Genomic DNA, 22,920 nt, shown 5'->3' on the forward strand with positions numbered 1-22,920 from the left:
ATAGATATATATTTTAGTCAGGTGGGTCTCAGTTTAGACGGTGAGGAACAGTTTATAAATAGTTAATAAAGTTGTAGTTTCTTTTTTTTTTGCAAAAAATATAAAGTTGTAGGGCAAGTATATAAGTTTATGTTACATAGACATATTATCAGTGTTTTTTCAACAGCAAGATTAAAAGTGCATGTGTATATTCACATTTATTTTGCATCCATCCACGAGCGTGATTTATACAGTCTTGCATCAAAATATGTGCCCTGCTGCTGGTATTCTCTCCATCACCCTATCAGCCACGGCGCTCGCCAGCGACTCGATGAACTCGGAATCATTCTTGAGCAAATTCGCGAGCTCGTCCACCAAAACCTTCCGAAACTCGGGCGTTACAATCTCCCCTACGACGACCGCCTCGGCATTCGAACTCGATCCCGGCGGCCGTTGGTCCGCCAGGCCAAGGGTGATCGTCCGGCCCAACAAATTGATGGAGATGATGGAGCACGGCAGTGACGACGACGACCCGGCCTGGTGCTGCTGCTGCTGGCTCGTCGATGCGTCATTGACGTACTCGATCTGGGCACGTTGCTCATGGTTGTGTTCACCCTCGTATGTCGCCACCAGCATCAAATTGTCATCTGCACTCCTTTGCACCTGCGCCGTTTTTTCACTCTTTTATTTAGAAGGGAAAAAAAGGGGGTGAATTTGTTGAAACTCCTATCTTTGAATCCTTTACCTTCTTCTTGACGGGGCAGGAGGGAGCGTAGGCGCAGCGGAAGTAGGCTCTCGGGTAGGGGTTGTCGCGCGTCACCTTCTGGCCGTACTTGCGCCACTGGTAGCCGTCCTTGAGGTGGTTGGCATCGGCGTCCGCCGGCTCAGCGCGCGCGCGCACCGTCCGCAGCCTGGGCCGCGGCTCCGCGGTGACGCCAGCGGCTGCTTGGGTCGTCAAAGCCGCATTGCCCTGCTGGGCCGGCAGCGACGTGGCGAGCGCTCGCGGTGTGGAGCGGTCGGCGGCGAGTATGGCGTCCAGCGCGGCGGCCAGCCTCCGGTTCTCCTCGCTCACCCGCCTCAGCTTCTCCTCCAGACTCTCCGCCTGTCGATCGAATCAAACAGAGGAGATGAGCAACTGCCAACTGCTGGTACGCAAGCAAAGTAAACCCAGGCCACTAGTGTCAGTGAGTGACCAGGCGATGGAGCATTCGGTGGAGTGGACTGACCTGAGGCGGCGGCGGCGACGGGCCGAAGAGGGGCAGAAGCCCGGCGCTGGCGGTGGGGGACGAGCACTCGCCGTTGCTGTCCATGGCCATCGATCACCGCCACGTCTTGCTGTATATGTGATAATGTAATAACAGAGCTACGGTGTTATATTTTAAAGCTTAAGGATGGGTGTACGAACGAGAAGGCGTGGGAACGTGAACCTTGTGCGTGTACGCTGCGGGCCACGCTATATAGGGCACGAATGCGGTCATTTTACCTTGTCCCGTTGTGGGCGACGACGAAGACGACTTGACCATGCCTTGGGCTGGCAGTTGGGCCTCGCCACATCCGTGCACCGTCATCACGGTGCGTACGTCACTCCTGACGCGCGCTGCCTTCGTCACAAGTTTTCCGGTGGAGTAAGTCGTTGGGGGTTGCTGTAACGCCCCAGCCCAGCACACGACACAGCCCTACTCTATCGTTGAATGGAGTACATCTGCTAATTAACTCTCTTGCGCTTTCGTCCTTATTTCGCGTAAAAGGTTCGAATCGGAGTTAACAACCTCCCAGGTTTTTAAGCTAGTTCGGCTCTGCTTTTGCTTTCGAGGTGGTACTAATTCTGCTGCTATGGCCCAGCCTATCAGACCGGCCCAACTTGCCCCATTTAGCGAGGTCTCACATACACCCACCCTTGAGGACTCGACGTTCTTGTCGAGAGCCGAACCAACCTACCCAAAAGAGACAAATGTCCAAGATCGACTCTCTTGGCCACGTCCATATTACCAGCTCTCCGGCCCAAGTGTCATGCTCTTGCAGAGCCATGCGCAACCTGTCCGAGCTTTCGAGCCATATGTCCGTGAAACGGCGAGAGTTGGCTCTGAATACCATTTGTAACGCCCTAGGTCCGGCACACGGCATAGGCCTACTCTACTATTGAATAGATTACACCTGCTAATTAACTCTCTTGTGCTTTCGTCCTCGCTTTGCCCAAAAAGTTCAAACCAAAGTTAACAGCCTCCCAGGCTTTTAAGCGAGCTGCTACAGTATTTTCCATGATGCTACAGCACTCGCACCACCTTGTTGCTGCAGTACTCGGCTATTTGACCGGCCCAACTTGCGCCATTTAGCGGGGTCTTACAGTTGCTCTCTCGGAGTCGATCGGATCGCATGAGGGCGCGTTTAGTTCTGGCCGGATTCGGCATTTGCACAGTGTTTGATGCGACGGTAAACACTGTAGCAATTCGTTTGTATTTGTGAATTATTGTCCAAACATTGACTAATTAGGCTCAAAAGATTCATCTCGCAAAGTTCAACCAAACTGTACAATTAGTTTTTGATTTCATCTACATTTAGTACTTCATACATGTACCGCAAGTTTGATGTAACGAGGAATCTTCTTTTTATATAGTGTCAAAGTTGGGAGTTTAGGAGAACTAAACAAGGGCTGAAATGAAATGGTCTGTTCCCTGAGAAGGACGGTTTATTACTAGTACTACGCGCTGATGATGACGAGGAAATCCGGCGGTCCCCTGACGTAGTGTGGGGAACGTCATCTAATTATCAGCATGCACTATCCTCTTATTCGATCTCCTCTTTTCCATAACAAGAAACTTTCTGACAGTGTTCTTTTCTAATCTGAGACAGCGCATAAAAAACGTTACCCCAACCCCTTTTCCTTCATGATATTCTTCCTTCCTTTTTCCTAATTTTTGAAAGAGCACAGGGAAAAGATATACCCCCAACAACCGTTACACGTTCACCATGGATAAGACCAACTAACCACCACATCATCCACTAAATATATGACTGACCCTATAAAGGCAATAAGGTCCCAATCTCAAGGTCACGAGCATTCGCTCCAAGCGTGGTGGAGCCAACGGACCAAACCTTCCTCTTCCCCCTTCCGCAAATCAACACGTAGGCCGTCATACTTTTTTCTCTTTTCTCATTTGCTTTTCCACTAGCCTTTTCTTACTAACTTACTCATTTTACTTCTGTATACTAGTGATAAGTCTATCTGAAAACAAGTTATCTACAAGAGTTGTGCTGAATAAGCTATGACTTTTTTTCCAAAAGACGTTGAACAGCAAAAGCTTGCGTGACTCGTAGAACTAATTTATGTAAACTTGTGCAAGAAAAGTTATAAAGAGAAATTATTATGGTAAGTTTGTTCGTTGATAGTTATGAAATTTGTGTTGTAAAGGTCACTAGTTTAAGTCGAGCATCTTGTGTTTCATGATTGTAACATTATGAGTAACATATAAAGCTATATCTTTTTTTTTCTAAAAAGTAACATGCTGAAAAATTAACATGATATTTTTTTATAATTATTTCACAGATGTATTGAAAAAGCAACAACATGATGTTGTGGTGGAAAGTTATGCGAAAACTAATGTTCTAAAAAAAGGGAAACTCGCAAGGTTGGTCAGATCATTCACTGATTAGCATGGCCATAATTGAATGGATCTCACGTATGAAACAACCTCAACCCTTCCCTCTCCTCTGTCTCTCTCTCTCTCTCTCTCTCTCTCTCTCTCTCTCTCTCTCTCTCTCTCTCTCTCTCTCTCTCTCTCTCTCACATGATTCTCCTATTTTTCTCTTTGTTTCTCAAGCAGGTCAATTTCTCCTTCTCTCGTCTTCCAAATCTAATGTGCATATCTTTTTCACAAGTCTAATGTGCATCTTTTTTTAACAAATCGTGTCTACACAATTGATATTCATAAATCTTGTGTGCACAAATTTATTTCACAAATGTTGTATGCACAATTTTGTTTTAACAAACCTTGCATGCATAATTTGTGTTTCACAAATCTTGAATGCAAATATTATGTAACATAGTGTTTGTCCATAAGTGTTATGTGTATAAGTTATATTCCTATGAAAATTGCCTTGGTAAGTTCTATTTGCAAAACTCATGTGTTAAAAGTTATATAGAAAATTTATGATAACATGTTTGAGCCCTCACATGTTGTGCATTATATTTTCCTAAGTGGACAGTTGCAAGAACATTTTTTTCCAAATAATGGAAGTCACTAGGTTGCCCAATCGTTTGCCGGGTTTCTTCTTGGAGAACGTTCGTCAATTAGTGGAACCGTAGTAACGTTGCATTTGGTTTGGTAGGTTAGGCCCTAGCCAGGCTTGTCAACTAGAAGAGGAAGTTTTCATGTTTGGATAGCGCTACAGGTAAAGGGTTCAATATCTATTTTTGCCTTCTTCAACAACGAGACCCAAAGAGAACCATTTCTATAAATGGATCTTCAGGAGAGAGAATACTCAGATTTGGGTTATATCTCTCCTGACACCTAAAATGGGTCTTCCGTATAGGTACTTTATTGGAGGCTATAGCTATTATGTTGGAAACCTTTTGAGTTTGGGTCTTCTGATGGGTCTCCTATTGGAGACAGCCTGACTCTGCATATCTCTATATAGAAATCCTGCTTCCAAAAGCGAGCTAATGGATAGGGCCACATCACCCGCGAACGTGCTAGCCGTTAGATAGGGTGACAAAACAAACTAGTACATCCGATACGGATCGGTTGTGGGTCTCATACCCCATCTTCGTTCTCGACCTGAGGCAATCCGCGACGGCTTCACGGGCGTGCGCACGACGGCGTTTCTCCGCTCACCTTTTCCTCCTCGTACCCTCAGCGCATGCTCCGCTGTCGATAGTAGAATATCGTCGGCAGTCCACCGAGGGATATCCCGCGATGGTAGATTTGTCGTGGGGGGGTGTGCGTTAATCAGGGAACCAGATGGTGGACACAAGGCGCAGAGACAACGATTTAGACAGGTTCGGGCCGTCTGATCGACGTAATACCCTACGTCCCTAATGTCTTTGGTGTATTGTATTTGAGTATGAGATGTATCTATCATGATGTATCTTGTCCGCTAGGGGACGCCCTGCCTCTCCTTATATACTCTGGAGGGGCATGGTTATAAGAAAGTAGCCTATTTGGTACTATACAATATCTTGCGGTGCAACGCCGAGCAGCGCCGTGCACGCCTTGATCTTGTGGGCTAGGCCACCTCTGATGGTGCGGCCCATATCTTGTCTTGTGGATACCGGAGGCCATACCCCCCACAGCTAGTCCCCCGAGCCTGACAGTAGGTGAATGTAAGTCACGTGGTGCCACGGTCAGAAAGTAGAAGACCTAGCTGAGCAGGAAGCCAGTCCCCGGGCGTAGCCATGAGATGAGAAAAGCCATGCACATTCACCGCAAGGTGAAGTGTGCCCACTTAGTCCCCAAGCCCACTGGAAGATGAAGAATGAATCTTGCAGCAGGGGTCAAAGAAAAAGAAGTCTAAAAGCTTGCTGACGTCATTTGACATGGCGTGTATCAAGACCCCAGAACATGCTGCCCAAGATTAACACCCTAATTCGAATAGCATGGAGCAGCTTGATAGCCACACCCGACGAGACATAGCAAGATCTGACCACCAAGGGAGCATCGAGGAGTCCCCGCATTGCTGGCGATGACCGAGCACCGAGGAGCGAGGAGTCCCCAGTGTCGCTAATGATGTCCGAGCACCAAGGAGCGAGGAGTCCCAGGCATTGCTGGTGATGACCGAGCACCAAGGAGCGAGGAGTTCCCAGCGTCCACCGGCGATGACCGAGCACCGAGGAGTCCCCGACGTAGGCGGCGATGTTTGAGCACCGAGGAGTCCTCGGCGTCACTTGGCGATGACCGAGCACCGAGGAGCAAGGAGTGCCCAACGTCGCTGGCGATGACCGAGCACCGAGGAGCGAGGAGGTCCCTAGTGTCGTTGGCGATGACTGAGCATCGAGGAGCGGGGAGTCCCCAGCATCGCTGGCGATGTCCGAGCACCGAGGAGCAAGGAGTCCTAGGCATCGTTGGCGATGATAGAGCACCGAGGAGCGAGGAGTCCCCGGTGTCATCGGCGATGACCGAGCACCGAGGAGCGCGGAGTCCCTGGCATCACTGGCGATGTCGGAGCACCAAGGAGCGAGGAGTCCCTAGCGACGCTGGTGATGACCGAGCACCGAGGAGCGAGGAGCCCCCGACGTCGCCGGCGATGACCGAGCACTGAGGAGCGAGGAGTCCCCGGCGTCACTGGCGATGTTCGAGCACCGAGGAGCGAGGAGTCCCCGACATCGCTGGTGATGATGAAGCACCGAGGAACAAGGAGTCCCCAACGTCGCTGGCGATGACCGAGCATCGAGGAGCGAGGAGTCCCCGGCATCATTGGCGATGACCGAGCACCAAGGAGCGAGGAGTCCCCAGCGTAAGCGGTGATGTCCGAGCACCGAGGAGCGAGGAGTCCCTGGTGTAGGCAGTGATGTCCAAGCACCGAGGAGCGAGGAGTCCCCAGCATCACTGGTGATGACCAAGCACAGAGGAGTGAGGAGTCCCTGACATCGCTGGCGATGATCGAGCACCGAGGAGTCTCCAGTGTAGGCGGCGATGTCCGAGCACCGAGGAGCGAGGAGTCCCCGGTGTTGCTATCGATGACCGAGCACCGAGGAGCGAGGAGTCCCCCGGCGTAGGCGGCGATGTCTGAGCACCGAGGAGCGAGGAGTCCCTAGCGTCGCTATCGATGACAGAGCACCAAGAAGCGAGGAGTCCCCGGCGTAGGCGGCGATGTCCGAGCACCGAGGAGTGAGGAGTCACCGACGTCACTGTCGATGACCGATTACCGAGGACCAAGGAGTCCCCGGTGTCGCTGGTGATGTCCGAGCATCGAGGAGCGAGGAGTACCCGATGTCGCTGGCGATGACCGAGCACCAAGGAGCGAGGAGTCCTCGGCGTCACTAGCGATGACCGAGCATCGAGGAGCGAGAAGTCCCTAGCGTAGGCGACGATGTCCGAGCACCGAGTAGCGAGGAGTCCCCGGCGTTGCTGGCGATGACTGAGGAGCGAGGAGTCCCCGGCATCGCTGGCGATGACCGAGCACCGAGGAGCGAGGAGTCCCCAGTGTAGGCGATGATGTCTGGGCACCGAGGAGCGAGGAGTCCCGGCATCGCTGGCGATAACCAAGCACCGAGGAGTCCCCGGCGTCGCTGGCGATGACCGAGCACCGAGGAGCGAGGAGTCCCCGACATCACTGGCGATGACCGAGCACCAAAGAGCAAGGAGTCCCCGGCATCACTGGCGATGACCGAGCACCGAGGAGCGAGGAGTCCTCAGCGTCGCTGGTGATGACCGAGCACCGAGGAGCGAGGAGTCCCCGGCATAGGCGGCGATGTCTGAGCACCAAGGAGTGAGGAGTCCCCAGCGTCGCCGACGATGATCGAGCACCGAGGAGTCCCCCAGCATAGGCGGCGATGTCCGAGCACCGAGGAGTCCTCGGTGTCGCTGGCGATGACCGAGCACCAAGGAGCGAGGAGTGCCTGGCGTCGCTGGCGATGACCAAGCACCAATGAGCAAGGAGTCCCCGACATCGCTGGCAATGACTGAGCACCGAGGAGCAGGGAGTCACCGGCGTCGCTGGCGATGTCTGAGCACTAAGGAGCGAGGAGTCCCCCGGCATTGCTGGCGATGACCGAGCACCGAGGAGCTAGGAGTCCCCCGACGTCGCCGGCGATGACCGAGCACCGAGGAGTAGGGAGTCCCTGGCGTCACTAGCAATGTTCGAGCACTGAGGAGCGAGGAGTCCTCGGCGTCGCTGGCGATGACTGAGCACCGAGGAGCGAGGAATCCCCGACGTCATCGGCGATGACCAAGCACCAAGGAGTGAGGAGTCCCTGGCTTTGCTGGTGATGTCCGAGCACCAAGGAGCGAGGAGTCCCCGGCGTCGCTGGCGATGACCGAGCACTAAGGAATGAGGAGTCCCCAGTGTCGCTGGCGATGACCGAGCATCAAGAAGCGAGGAGTTCCCGGCGTCGCTAGTGATGACCGAGCACCGAGGAGCGAGGAGTCCCTGGCATAGGTAATGATGTCTGAGCACCAAGGAGCGAGGAGTCCGCGGTGTAGGTAGCGATGTCCGATGTCCAAACACCGAGGAGTGAGGAGTCCCTGGCATCGCCGTCGATGACCGAGCACCATGGAGCGAGGAGTCCCCGGTGCAGGCGGCGATGTCTGAGCACCAAGGAGCGAGGAGTCCCTAGCATCGCTGTCGATGACCAAGCACCGAGGAGCGAGGAGTCCCCAGCCTAGGTGGCCATGTCTGAGCACCGAGGAGCGAAGAGTCCCCGGCGTCGCTGTCGATGACCGATTACCGAGGACCGAGGAGCCCCCGACGTCGCTGGTGATGTCTGAGCACTGAGGAGCGAGGAGTCCCCAGCATCGCTGGTGATGACCGAGCACTAAGGAGCGAGGAGTCCCCGGCGTCGCTGGCGATGACCAAGCACTGAGGAGCAAGGAGTCCCCAGCGTAGGCGGCGATGTCCGAGCATCAAGGAGCGAGGAGTCCCCGGCGTCGCTAGCGATGACCAAGCACCGAGGAGTCCCCAGCATCACTGGCGATGATCGAGCACCGAGGAGCGAGGAGTCCCCGGAGTCACTGGCGATGACCGAGCACCGAGGAGCGAGGAGTCCCCAGTGTCGCTAGCGATGACTGAGCACCGAGGAGTCCCCAACGTCGCTGGCGATGACGGAGCACCGAAGAGCGAGGAGTCCCCGGCGTCGCTGGCGATGACTGAGCACCAAGAAGTAAGGAGTTCCCAGCGTCGCTGGCGATGATCGAGCACCAAGGAGCGAGGAGTCCCCGGCGTAGGCAGCGATGTTCGAGCACTAAGGAGTCCTCGGCGTAGCTGGCGACGTTCATGCTGTGAAGTGTGCCCACTTAGTCCTCGAGCACAAAGAATCCGAGCGCTGAGGAGTAACTGGTGTAGCTGGTGATGAAACATGAGCAGCGAATAGTCTGGTCAACTGGTCGGCGACGAAGTGAGCATTGAGTCGAAGCGACCGGCGAACAGTCCGATCAATTGGTCGGTGATGGAGTCCATGAACCAAGCAGTGTGACCAGTTGATCGATGGAGAAGTCTGAGCACCAGGTGATCCGATCACCTAGACAATGATCCTACAATACAAATATATAGAATGGGTAGTACATGATGTAAAAATATATGAACTCCGGAGAAAAAATAGCGTATGTAGCTTGACGATCAGTTGGCGTGAAAATATATTTATATTTAATATAAACCGCCCGACCAGTTAGTGTGTAGCTAAGTCTCCAGCCCTAGCTAGCCCATAGTCCATAACGTCGAGCGCAGAGCCCGTGCACGTGTAGGAGGAATAGGCATGACCAAGGAGCTGCTGCCGACCACCCATAACACAGAGCGTGGAGACGTGTAGGGAGAAGCCGGAGACAGGGCCGTCTCTAGAGGCGTCCGAGCATCAACATGACTATTCGAGGGTTCGAAAAATTGTTTAGAGAGCAAACATGGAGAAAACAGTTCGGAGAAACATTATGGCGATATACGAAGATTGGAGAATATTTAGAAAAATATTAAAGCATGACTTAGCTTTGGACGGAGCATCTGGTCGGTGGCGTATGGCATTATCTAGTCAGCGTTGATAGCGAGCACCTAACGGGCGGTGAGTTGTTGGTGAAGACGACCTTGGAGGTGGTTCTAAGATTGGATCTACTATCACGGGGGTTGGTGTAGCCAGCGATGAATCATCGACATGGACCGGCATGGATCTCCATGAGATCGTTGATGAGAACGCGCTGTTGATTTGAGGTCCATCTGGCTCACCATGGATCAAGCGCACACCCCTACCTAGCGTGCCAACTGTCGATAGAATATCATCGGCAGTCCACCGAGGGGTATCCTAAGATGGTAGATTTGTCGGTGGGGGTGCGCGTAATCAGGAATCGGATGGTGACACAAGGCGTAGAGACAGCGATTTAGACAGGTTCGGGCCATCTGATCGACGTAATACCCTACGTCCTGTGTCTTTGGTGTATTGTATTGAGTATGAGATGTATCTATCATGATGTATCTTGTCCACTAGGGGACCCCTGCCTCTCCTTATATACTCTGGAGGGGCAGGGTTACAAGGAAAGTAGCCTATTTGGTACTATACAATATCTTGCGGTGCACGCTGAGCAACGCCGTGCACGCCTTGATCTTGTGGGCTGGGTCATCTCTGATGGTGCGACCCATGTCTTATCTTGTGGATACTGGGGGCCATACCCCCACATCCAGCACCCCCATTCTCTCCACTCCACCCTCTGCTTGCCACACCACTAGAGCAGGCTAGAATCATGGTCACCGGCGAGCTGGTGAAGCGTAATGGCATGATGGAGAGCTGGTGCTGCCTCCTGGCCCCTGGCACAGTAGGCTGGCAAGGCGGGGATCTGGAGGCGTGCCCTTAGTGCAGCAGCTCTCGGTCAAGGCGTGGGTACGGCCGGCCACGAGTCACCAGCGTGAGCGGTGGCGCACAAGCCATCGGTTCAGCTCCCTTGGCATGGTAGGCCATCGACGTAGGTCCCTGCCACCGGTGAATTGGCGAGGCAGTGGGCTCCCAGCGTGGCAGCGGGCTCCAAACGCGGCACTGGCTCTTGGCACGGTGGCCCTAGTCCCTAGCCATGCCAAGCCCATGCACAATGCCACCGAGCATCCGCTTGCGCGGGGGTGGCCAGCTGAGGGCGATGAGACACGGGGATAGGCACGTGCATCGAGTACATGCGAGCATGGTGGACGGGGACCGCGGTATGCTGCTCACGACGCTGCTAAGCATGCTCAAACCAGCTACACTACCCGCTGACTTCTTCCCTTCGTACGCCTCACCGCCCGCACCTCCCTCCGCCATGGCCCTCGTCTCAGGCCTGACCACTTCAGGCCTTCCATAGTGATGCAAGTTGGGGGCCATCCCTCAACCACGGGTAGCAACACACACAAGGAAGAAGATACGATGGGTCCCACTGGACACACACGCGTCCCGGACACCGCTGCTGCACCCGCCGTGTCTCCCTCCCCAGCGCCGGTCTGCAGGGAACCCGCCACGGCCATGATGCGACAGGACAGGCATGCAGATTTGGCCTAGCAGCGAGTATATCCGGCCATGCTATTTGCTGCTCAATAAGGAGCACATTTGTGCTCGTTTCAGGAAAAAAAGGAAAAAATTTTGTAGCGGAACTCCATGATCTTTCCATCCTTTAGTAGCCACCCAAAGGTTTGCTTCCTTGTATTGCTTTGAAAATTTTCCTCAATTGGATGTCCTGCTCTTGTATTTGCAATTTTGTACCAATACTATGGTCCAGCTGATCAAGAACTGTCGTGCAACTTGAGTTGCAGCCAATTCACATTTCACAATGGCATCAACTGAGGCTTACTTGATAACTGCTAATGATGTTGTAGTTTGAAGATTCAATCATCAAAATTTGACAGCTACTAAATGACCCAATATTTCATATGGGTTAGTTTCCTAGGCCTAGAAAGAGAGGTCCTACTACTTACCTATGTTGTATGCATAAGGATGTTCAATTACATTTGTCAAATATCTATCCCCACGAGAAAAAATAAATTTGATTAATACCCCCCTTTTCTTTTACTCAAGAGCTCTATATCAGTGTAAGTTAATACTCAGTACTCTGTATGGTAGTAACCTGGGTTAGCCATGCTAGAAAAAATGTGCTTGTTGCATCCAGGTTAGGCTCATTGCAATTATCAGGCCGTTGATGTTTGTGCCACAAGTCCTATTTATTTTCACATAACCAAGCTTTTGATGTCAAGCTTCTGATGCAAGTTTCAGAAGTGGACTATTTTCAAGATTCTCTTATATGATAGGAATGGATTCTCTCTTATTGACCTTCTGAATTTCTCTGAGAAGATTTTCAGATGAGTATGCCTTGATTAGTAGTTTTATTTTTTTAACTACTTGTAATGTTTGAGTTATCAAGTCTCGGGACTTATTAGTTATTCCTTCATGTCAGTATTCATGCTTTATGGCTTTGTCGCCATGATTATTAATTTATTCTAATGTCAAATGCAAATTGTAGTGAGGGCTGCCATATCCAGGCTCCCTTATATGCCCACGGTGTTTTGTATACTAACCTACTCAATAGGTTACTCCACATTTTATTTTAAGGTGAAATGCAAATTTTAGTGAGGGCTGCCATATCTAGCTCCCTTTTGTGGCTTAACCAGCCCATAGTGTTTTCTATACTAACCTACTCAATAGGTTACTCCATATTTTATTTTAATGTGAAATGCAAATTTTAGTGACGGCTGCCATATCCAGCTCCCTTTTGCGGCTTAGCAATAACCAACCAATAGGTTACTCCACATTCTTTTGTGTACTCTCCTACCATTTCTTTATTTTTCTTGCTAGAGACATCTTCCTCAGAATCTCAGATACTCGGTCCGCACTCTTTATTTACTGAACTTTTATCTTTGATTTCTTTTTACAATTTCACCTTACCTCGCCTAGGCCACACTGAAAGGATCAAGATGCCCAAGAGGGAGGGGGGGGTGAATTGGGCTAATTTTAAATTTCTTTGCAATAATTAAACTCTATGGTTAGCCCAATTAACCCCTTGTGCCTAGAAAGTGTTTCTATTGATCTAACGCACAAAAGTTTAGCACCCTAAGTTCCAATCCTACTCTAGCATGGCAATTCTAGGAATGTAAATGACAAGAATTGAATTGCTCAAAGTAAATGTTCAAAGTAAAGAGAGAAGGAGGAACGCGGCGATGTTTTGCCGTGGTATCAGAGAGTCGCCACTCCCCACTAGTCCTCATTGGAACACCCACGCAAGGGTGTAGCTCCCCCTTGATCTGCGCAAGGATCAAGTGCTCTCTACGGGTTGATTCTTCGACACTCCGTCGCGGTGAATCACCCACAACTGCTCACAACTTGAGTTGGGTCATCCACAAGCACCGCTAGATGATCACCAATCTCCCAATCACCACCAAGCCATCTAGGTGATGGCGATCACCAAGAGTAACAAGCATGAACTCTCACTTGACCATGACAAGCCTAATGAGAAGGGTGGATGCACACTTTGCTACTCTTGATCTCACTAATGAGGGCTCTCTTTGGGATTCTCAAATCTCAATCACCTCACTAGGACCTTGCTCTTCTTGACACTCTCAAAGGTGTTTCTCAGCTGATGAAATGAGCAAAAGTACCCCCACACATGAATAGAGGAAGTATTTATAACATGGGCTGAAAAACCTACCGTTATGTGCCTCTGCAGGGTGACCGGACACTCCGGTCATGTTGACCGGATGCACCGGTCAGTTCACCCCGAACTCTAGTGTTTATAGTGTGACCGGATGCGTTCGGTCATGATTTTCCCTCTCTGGAACCTTACTGGAGTCAACCGGACGCTGGCCCTCAGTGTCCGGTCACTTCACCTCTTAGTGTCCGGTCACTTCCAGACGACTTCACCTTGATCAAATGAACTAACCAAACTCTGCGCCAGCATCTAGTCACACCAAAGCCAGCATCTGGTCAGCATTTGACCCCCTATTCACTTCCAACTTTTGATCATACATGAATGAAGTTTGCTCCAATGGATCTAAGGGCTTTTTAGGAGCTACCTAGTGCTAGGTTTAGCAAGTGTGCACCTCACCTAACCCACTAGACTTATCTAGGTCAAGCTACCCATCTATACCCCCCTTAATAGTACGGCCAAAGGAAAAACAAAGTCCTAAACTACTCTAAGTGTCTCTTCAACTCCAATCAACACTTAGAACTAGTCCATCCTTAACCTTGTCATCCATCCTTTGAAAACCGAAATGATTTCCATTGTAGGGGCATGACCACCATGATTGCCCAATCGATCTCCATTACCATGACCTAACTTAATTGCCTCTGCAAAACACACATTAGTCACAGTAATCACGTATTGTTATTAATCACCGAAACCCAACTAGGGGCCTAGATGCTTTCAATCTCTCCCTTTTTGGTGATTGATGACAATACCACCTCGAGTATGTGAAAGAGATGAGGTTTTTAACATGCTTGGTTCATATAAGCTTTTGGCAATAAGAGCAAAAGTGTTAGGCAAGCTTATATGACCCAAGCCAACATGATGTACTCACAAGATATGAAATAAGCATGAGTACAAGTAATAAAGCTCATTTGCATCGGAGTAAAATGCGGAAGCAAAGCAAATGAGCATAGCACAATTGATATGACATATAAATAATTCAAAGTAGAGAGCACACATGTCATATTTCATGATTACGTAGATATCACTATCACATAGATATAGTTTGATGCATAAAAGTAAACACACAAATGCATAATAGTGTATCACACATAAAACTCCAAAAGTAATAGATAGTCTAAGTAAGCTAAGCTCCCCCTAAGTCACTCCCCCAAGACTAACATACTCGATCCCTCTCCCCCTTTGGCGTCAAATACCAAAACCTAAGGGTTGGTCGGTGGGGCTGCAGTAGACGAGTCAGGTGCTGAGGTACGAGGAGCAAGCTAGAACTAAGTGACATCATCATCTGAACCAGAGCTCTAAGCTGTCTGACCCTCTATAGTTGAAAGCGATGCTGAAGCGGTCTAGGTCAGATCAACAACTGGAGCTGCTGTAGACTGCGCAGGTATGACTGGAGCAGCTGGCTCTGATGATGCCACTAATGAAGGGAGCGTCTCTGTAGTCCCAGTAATAGGTGCAACTATAGAAGGACCTGGGACATGCAAATATGGCAGAGTAGGCTGCCCTATCAACTCACTAAAAGTTACTCCAAGACTCCTAGAGACTGAAGTGTCAAGCACTAGGAGCGAGGAAGTTTGAGCTGGTGTAAAACCCGTCTGGAGAGGTGTGAACTGTGGGGCTAACACGGGCAAAGCAAACCATTGGGACACCTGCTCTGTAGGTGAAGCAAACTATGCTGGTGGTTGTCCCTGACTCTAAAGCCCACTAGGCTATAACGCTGGAGTCATAGAAGTGGTGGCAGGCTGACCAAGCTAGGGTGAAGGCTATGGTGGTGGAACCCCAATAGCTGCACTACATACTGCATGAGGAGCTATTGCTAATGCATGGCCTGCTGTTGCTGCTGTATGGCCTGCTGCTGCCACTGAAACTCATCCTATCAAGCCTAGAACTGTGCAAAAGTAGCGGCGGTCTCCTGAGCCTGGCGAGCCTAATCCTACCTCATCCGCTCAAGTATGGCAAGTAGAGCAGGGTCAGTCTGCGGTGCAGATGGAGCTGAACTAGAGCTACTGGCCTCATGATCATGTCATCGTGGAGGCATCTGAGGAATATCGTGGTAGTCCTCTGAGCTGTCACTGGGGTCACTCTCGCCCATCCCCTCCTGCTAAGCATCAAGTGCTCCTCCTCTATAGCTGCTATGCCCCTGATAGTATCATCCTGCTGGGCTACAGTCTCTGGCACCTCTGGACGATGACGCGGCTGGCTAGGTGCACTCGGTGTACTATGGCGGATCATCTAAGTTAGGTTATATGCAGGGAACTCTGTCGTAGCACCACTGTACTCAGCTAGCATCTTAGGCAGCCTCACTATAACTGCCTTGTGAATAAGAAACGTGATCCGGTGGGCATAGGGCAACTATCGGTGACCTCTGAACCCCTCAGCAATAGTATCCTCCATCTCTAATAGAAGGAGATCCCAAATATCAAACACTATCTGCTGCATCAGACAGTTTAGTAGCCACAACTATATGCGAGTCAAGCCCTCGTGATACCCCATCCTCGAAAGTAGTGTCCTCCTCATAAGCATCAAGCACTCTAGCAGTGGAGAGTGAGATCACTGGGTGTCCTACTAGACCCCTCACCAAATGGCTCTTTGAAGCAGTAGCGAACTAGATCAGTAGAGGGCACCATCCCACCATGAGGATGTCTGGGGGGCGCTGTCTATCCATAGCAAACCTCATGTAGCCGGACGAGCTGCTTCTGAAGCCTGAGTATCTCTCTGACCCTAGTGCTCATCAGCCTGTAATCTCTGCCACTAAATGCAAAGTGTATGAATCTATGCTGCGGGTCAATCTAGAGAGAAGCATAGAACTGACGGACCCAAGATAGAACATATAAGCCTGTCCGTCCAAGTAAATATGTCAGTCCTGGCAGGTAAGATAGGTATGGGCGAATGTGCTCTCTAGCTGCTATAACAATAGACTCTATGTTGCACACCCTCCGAGATATGAAAATAGCTCCACTGTTAAGATATGCATTATAGAAGTCCTCTTGCAGTGGTGTGTAGAAGCCCTCTGATGCACGCTCATCTCACCTCGGCAGAAACCACTGCTCAAAATCCACAAATCTAAGCTGCTGCACCTGCTTGGCCGTGGTGGCCCTCAGATCTAGATGAGTCACTGGAGGCGGACCCTGTGGTCTAGACGGTGGATGAGAACCCCTCCACTGTGTATCTGCCCTTGGTGTGACTAGAGCACGGGTATGACCAGAGCGACGAAGCTGTGGCTGAGGTGCCTGCTCTATCTCCTTGGCCTGCTGTCCCTCTTGAGTATGCTCTGCTACCTGTGGCTCCTGCTGTGACTCCCCCTGAGGCTAACTCTCATCCAAGACAACTCACCGTCCTACAACCATGACAATCCCAGCTGGACCACCATGACGGCGCTCAACTAGCTCTAGTGCGTCCCTCGTAGATGGAGAGAGCTGATCTGCAATAACAACACCACTGCGAGCACCTCCTCTCTCAATACGCTCTATGGCCTCTACAACTATGGTTGCTCTAGCTGTGTCTGCATCTAGATACTTCTGCCTCTTTGTTGCCAATTTCTTCGTCGCCTTGCTTTTGGATCTATAGGTAAGCGAGGCGGGTGTCTCGGATCCTCATCACCGGGACCACCTCCAACATTCTTGACGTGAACCATCAGTTGGATCTGAAAAGAATAACTACCGCTAACAAGAATCAACTATCAACTGTCACTTCTGAGGCTTGGCCTTGATCCATACTCGCAAGCTTGGCCCCAAGTTGACTGACAACTACAAATAGGACCACAACGGCACCGACTCGCTGCACGATAGAATAGAGGATATATAGATAATCTTAATTATTCATCTAGAGATATGAAACCCTAAGAAAGCAAGCAATTAGGCATGAAATTGAATCGAGGGCTTGCTACCTACTGAACCGACAATCCAAAGAGATGAGAAGCGACACGCGGGGAACCACCGAATTGGCTAGGGTTAGGGTTCCAGCTCAATGAAAATCGATGACCGAGATGATGTGGAGGCAGTGGCTTAGGGCATGAGCTCGATGGCGTGCTGGCACAGCGTGGGCGTGGTGGCGTAGGCAAGGTGGCTCTGGTGTAGCGTGGGCAAGGTGCGGCGGCTCTGGTGAAGGAGACGCAGGGAGGCTGGCATGGCGGTGGCGGCGGCGACGCGTGGAGGCACGGTGCTCGGAGGCACAGAGGCGTGATGGGCGGCGCAGGGAGCGGTGATGTGGGGTGCAATGGCCGGTGGTGTGGGAGCAAGGCGGTGATGTTGGCGGGATAGGTCAAAGCGCACGAGCGGCTTGCAGTTATAAAGGGGTCCCCCGATGTGACAGAGAAGGAAATAGGAAAGAGATTGAATCCCGCACATTTCCAACTGACCAGACGCTCTGGTGGCAGCGATCGGACGTTGCCACCCAGCGTCCTATCAATTCCAGAGAGGTCCAAATCCCCTAGAATCACGACCGGACGTGTCCGGTGGATACCGTCCGGATGCAGCCAGAGTCCGATACAAGCAGCCGTCATCATCTTCTATCGACCGGACACAGAGCCACCATCTGACCGGATGCTAGGAGAACACTATTTCAGCGTCGGGTCACTCCTTCACAGCAGGTTCACCTCCTGTGAACTGATCGGACGCTGGACATCAGAGTCTAGTGCAGCGTCCGGTTACTCCTTTTCCAGCAAATCTTCAAAGTCCTTCGTGCTACCTGTTCCTAATCAAGTCCCAACTCCAATAAGATCCAAACAAACACCAATTGGGACTGATGTGAGTGACCTCTCTCAAACCCTCATGTTTTTCAAAATATTTTGCCTTAGGCTATTATTCTTTTTATGAAAATAGGCAATAAGAGGGCAATTGAAGATAAACGATAAAACAACATTCATGCATATGCAATGGAATACTTGAAGATAAATCTAGTTGCTTATCAAGTTTGATCCAAGGTTAAGCTTCTTCACACGCTTTACGGCGCTTATCTTAACCATGTTAGACAAGCCCTATATGCATTACCAAAAATTAAACATGTTGTATATTACAATGCAATGCAATGCAATGCAAGGGACAACACAAGCTTATTTTTTAGTGAAGTTACTAAAATGAAGAACATTGAGCTCATTCCATAATCGACAAAAAGTCACCTCATCTAGCGGTTTAGTGAAGATATCCACCAATTGATCCTCAGTCCTTATACCTTCTAACGATATATTATTTTTAGCAACATAATCTCTAAGCAAGTGGTGGTGGATATCTATGTGCTTGGTGCGAGAGTGTTGAACCGGATTATTTGCAAGTTTTACCGCACTTTCATTGTCGCACAAAAGAGATACTTTATCTAGAACTACACCATAGTCTAGCAAAGTTTGTTTCATATAAAGAATTTATGCACGACAAGCACCCACAATAATATATTCCGCTTCGGCGGTGGACAAAGCCATACTATTTTGCTTTTTGGAGGACCAAGACACAAGTGATCTACCAAGCAAATGGCACCCTCCGGATGCGCTTTTTCTATCAACTTTGCACCCGGCATAATCCGAATCAGAATAGCCAATTAATTCAAATCTAGCTCCTTTGGGATACCAAAGGCCAATGCTTGGTGTGTGCTTAAGATACCTAAGGATTCTTTTTATGGCAATTAAATGAGTTTCCTTAGGATTGTCTTAAAATCTTACACACATACACACACTAAACATGATGTCGGGCCTAGATGCGGTTAAATATAACAAGCTACCAATCATAGAGCGGTAGATAGTTTGATCAACCGTGTTACCTCCCTCATTTAGGTCGAGATGTCCATTAGTTGGCATTGGTGTCTTGATTGGCTTACATTCATTCATCTTGAATCTCTTGAGAAGATCATATGTATATTTCTCTTGAGAGATGAAGATCCCTTCTCTTATTTGTTTGACTTGAAAACCAAGAAAGAATATATACCCTCCAATCATTGACATCTCGAACTCCTTTGACATCAATTCACCAAACTCTTTGTAAGAATCTTCATTTGATGATCTAAAGATGATATCATCAACATACACTTGATAAATGAAGATGTGCCCATCAAGTTTCTTGGTGAATAGTGTAGTGTCGACCTTCTCAATGGTGAAGCCCTTCTCAATGAGGAAGTCCCGAAGGCGCTCATACCAAGCTCTTGGGGCTTGCTTAAGCCCATATAATGCCTTAGATAACCTATAAACATGATTAGGATATCTAGGGTCTTCAAACCTAGAAGGTTGATCAACATAGACTAGTTCATTAATAAAGCCATTTAAAAATGCACTTTTCACATCCATTTGATATAGTTTCATTTCATGATGTGATGCATATGCAAGGTGGATATGAATGGCTTCAAGTCTTACAACCGGTGCAAAGGTCTCTCCAAAATCCAATCCTTCGACTTGAGAGAACCCCTTTGCAACTAGTCTTGCCTTATTCCTCATAACTATGCCTTAATCATCTTACTTATTGCGAAACACCCACTTTGTTCTAATAACTCTTGCTCCTTTTGGCTGCTCTTCAAGAGTCTAAACTTCATTGCAGGTGAAGTTGTTCAACTCTTCATGCATGACATTTATCCAATCTAGATCTTGAAGAGCTTCTTCTACCTTGGTAGGCTCATTGCAAGAGACAAAAGAGTGATGAGCAATAAATGAAGCAAGTTTTTGTGAGCGAGTCATTATACCCTTTGATAGACTCCCTATGATGAGATCTTGTGGATGATCTTGTAGTAGAGGTGTATTTCTTCTATTGACCACTTGAGGAGGAGGTTGTGGAGCATCAACATCTTATGCTTGTATCACCATTTGATCATGGGAGACATGGGTGTCTTCATTTTCTACTCTCCCATCTTTATCATCATCTTGTGGCACACTTGAAGAAGAAGGTGGATCAATCACTTGTACATCATCTTCATCATCTTTAGGCTTGATGTCTCCAACCAGAATGTTCTTCATAGCCTCCCTCAATGGTTCATCATCTACATCATCAAGATTCTCATGTGCTCCTTGGGAGCCATTAGATTCATCAAATTCCACATCATATGTTTCTTCAACCAAGACGGTGGCATGATTAAATACTCTATATGCTTTGGACTTTGATGAGTAACCAACAAGAAAAGTAATATCACAACGTCTTTGAAACTTCTCTAGGTGTTGCTGTTTCTTGTAGATATAGCATTTGCAACCAAACACCCTAAAGAAAGAGACGTCCGACTTCTTCCCATTGAGCAACTCATAAGGTGTCTTGCCAAGGAACTTTTGAAGGAATAGGCGGTTGGATGCATAGCATGCGGTATTGATAGCTTCCGCCCATAGAGCTTCGGGCGTGTTGTACTCATCTAGCATTGTTCTTGCAAGAGTGATCAATGTCCGGTTCTTTCTCTCAACTACACCATTTTGTTGAGGAGTATATGTTGTGAAGACCTCATGTTTGATCCCAACTTCATCACAATAGGCTTCGTGTTGTCAAATTCCTTCCCATTGTCACTTCTAATCTTCTTGAGCTTCACTTCAAATTCATTTTGTGCTCTCTTGGTAAACTTCTTGAAGCAAAATGCAACTTCGGATTTGTCATGAAGGAAGAATACCCATGTGTATCTTGAATAGTCATCAACAATCACAAGACAATAAAGATTTCCTCCCAAACTCTTGTATGTTGTTGGTCCAAATAAATCCATGTGAAGGAGTTCTAGCACTCTTGTGGTTGACATGAAAGCTTTGGTTGGATGATTATTTGCAACTTGCTTGCCGGCTTGACATGCACTACAAAGCTTGTCCTTCTCAAACTTCACGTCCTTCAACCCTCTCACCAAATCATTCTTCATTAGCTTCTTGAGTGAGCAAGTCTTCTATGCCATAGCCACCCAAGTGTTGTTTTGGTGAATAGGCAAGTCTTCAAATTTGCATCTTCGGAGGTGAAATCCACTAGATATAGGTTGTTGTATCTAAATCCTTTGAATATCACTTGATCATCATCCTTCTTAGATACAACAACTTCCTTCTCGATGAACAAGCATTGGAAGCCAAGATCACACAATTGTCCAATAGATAGCAAGTTGAAGCTTAATGAAGCAACATATAGTACATTTGAGATAGAATGATCATTTGATATTGCCACTTTGCCCAATCCTTTAACCTTGCCCTTTGAATTATCTCCAAATGTGATTCTTTCTTGTCCATCTACTTCTTCATCTAGTGAGGTGAACATACGAGGACCACCAATCATATATTGTGTGCAACCACTATCAATAACCCAATGACTTCCACCAGTCTTGTAGTTCACCTACACACAAGAGATCAAGCTTTAGGAACCCAAACTTGTTGAGGGCCCTTCACCTGCTCAACAAGTGACTTAGCAACCTAAAATTTCTTAGGCCTATTCTTGTTGGGAGGTCCTAAGAACATGACTTTCATCTTTTCACTAGAATCCTTTCTAAGCATGTAGTGAGCATTGAAGGCAAAAGGTCTAGCATGCTTGGGCAAGGGTTGTGGTGGTGGAGTTTGACACTCATGAGCAAAGTGGCCTTCTTATCCACACTCAAAACACTTCTTTGGCTTTAGCTTTTGTTGTTGTTGAGTTTGAGCCTTCTTCTCTTTGTTTGCCATGTACCCAATGCCACTTCTATCCATCTTCATAATGGTGTTCATTAGTAGCTCACTTTGAAGATACTTGCCTCTAGTGAACTTGCTCAATCCAATCTTGAGATTCTCTTTCTCCAACTTGAGCTTCTTGTTCTCTTCCTTAAGAGCATCATTGTTTTTCTCTTTCTTGAGCTTCTCGCTTTCTTCTTTGAGCTTCTCATTCTCAAGTATCAACCCATCATCATGAACAGGAGTTTCTAGCATTATAGACTTGGTGGTTTTGAGTTCTTCAAGATCTTTCTTGAGTTTTTCATTATCATTCTTGAGCTTGACAAACTCATCATAATCATCGTCCTAAACCACTTACTTACCCTTGCTACTAGAACTTTGCTCAATGCTCTCAATGATCAAATCATCACATGATGTAGCTATATCAATCTTAACAACATTGTTAGTAGCATCATGTGGCTCATTGGATAAATATTCTTGAGCAATAACAAGGTTATCATGATTAATCTTAAGAGTTGTATATTCTTCTTTTAGCTTATTATGGCTAGTGATGAGCTCTTTATGCATCCTCTCAAGTTTATCATGATTATCTTTAAGCTCTTTCTTAGAAGATTTGAGCTCTTTGAGTTTGGATGACATAGCTTCATTTGCTTCTCTAAGCTCAACACTAGCCTTTTCGGCTATATCATATTTAGCTAAAATAGAATCATTTTTAGCTTCTAGCTTGTCATTCTTAGCTCTAGTCTTTATAATAATCTTGGAGTATTTATTTAGCAATTTAACAAGATCATCATAAGAAGGTGATTCATATTCATCATCATCACTATCACTATCATCATTACTAGCATGTTCATCACCACTACTCTCATCATCATTTGATACCTTGTGTTCAACCTTGGCCATAAGGCATAGGTGTGTAGAGGATGATGGCGATGGTGGCGGTGAAGATGATGAAGAGTTAATAATAATGGCGGCCACCTTCTTGTTGTCACTATCATCATCGGATGAGCCACTAGATGAATCAATGTCCATGAGCCAATCACCGACGATGTATGCCTTTCCACTCTTCTTCTTCTTCTTGTGGAA

General features: G+C 48.3%; 1 protein-coding gene across 1 annotated transcript; it reads right to left on the bottom strand.

Moving 5' to 3' along the window:
- Positions 1-240: 240 nt before the first annotated feature.
- Positions 241-1,314, bottom strand: LOC136546232 (WRKY transcription factor WRKY62-like). The gene is made up of 3 exons (XM_066538198.1): positions 1,206-1,314; positions 725-1,081; positions 241-642 (listed from the first exon to the last, which is right to left on the bottom strand). The coding sequence occupies exons 1-3, from the start codon at positions 1,293-1,295 to the stop codon at positions 241-243; spliced, it is 849 nt and encodes a 282-aa protein (XP_066394295.1). The 5' UTR covers positions 1,296-1,314.
- Between the last annotated feature and the right edge of the window lie 21,606 nt (positions 1,315-22,920).

The sequence above is a fragment of the Miscanthus floridulus genome, chromosome 3 (genome assembly GCF_019320115.1).
Source record: "Miscanthus floridulus cultivar M001 chromosome 3, ASM1932011v1, whole genome shotgun sequence".
In the NCBI taxonomy this organism is placed as follows: Eukaryota; Viridiplantae; Streptophyta; class Magnoliopsida; order Poales; family Poaceae; genus Miscanthus; species Miscanthus floridulus.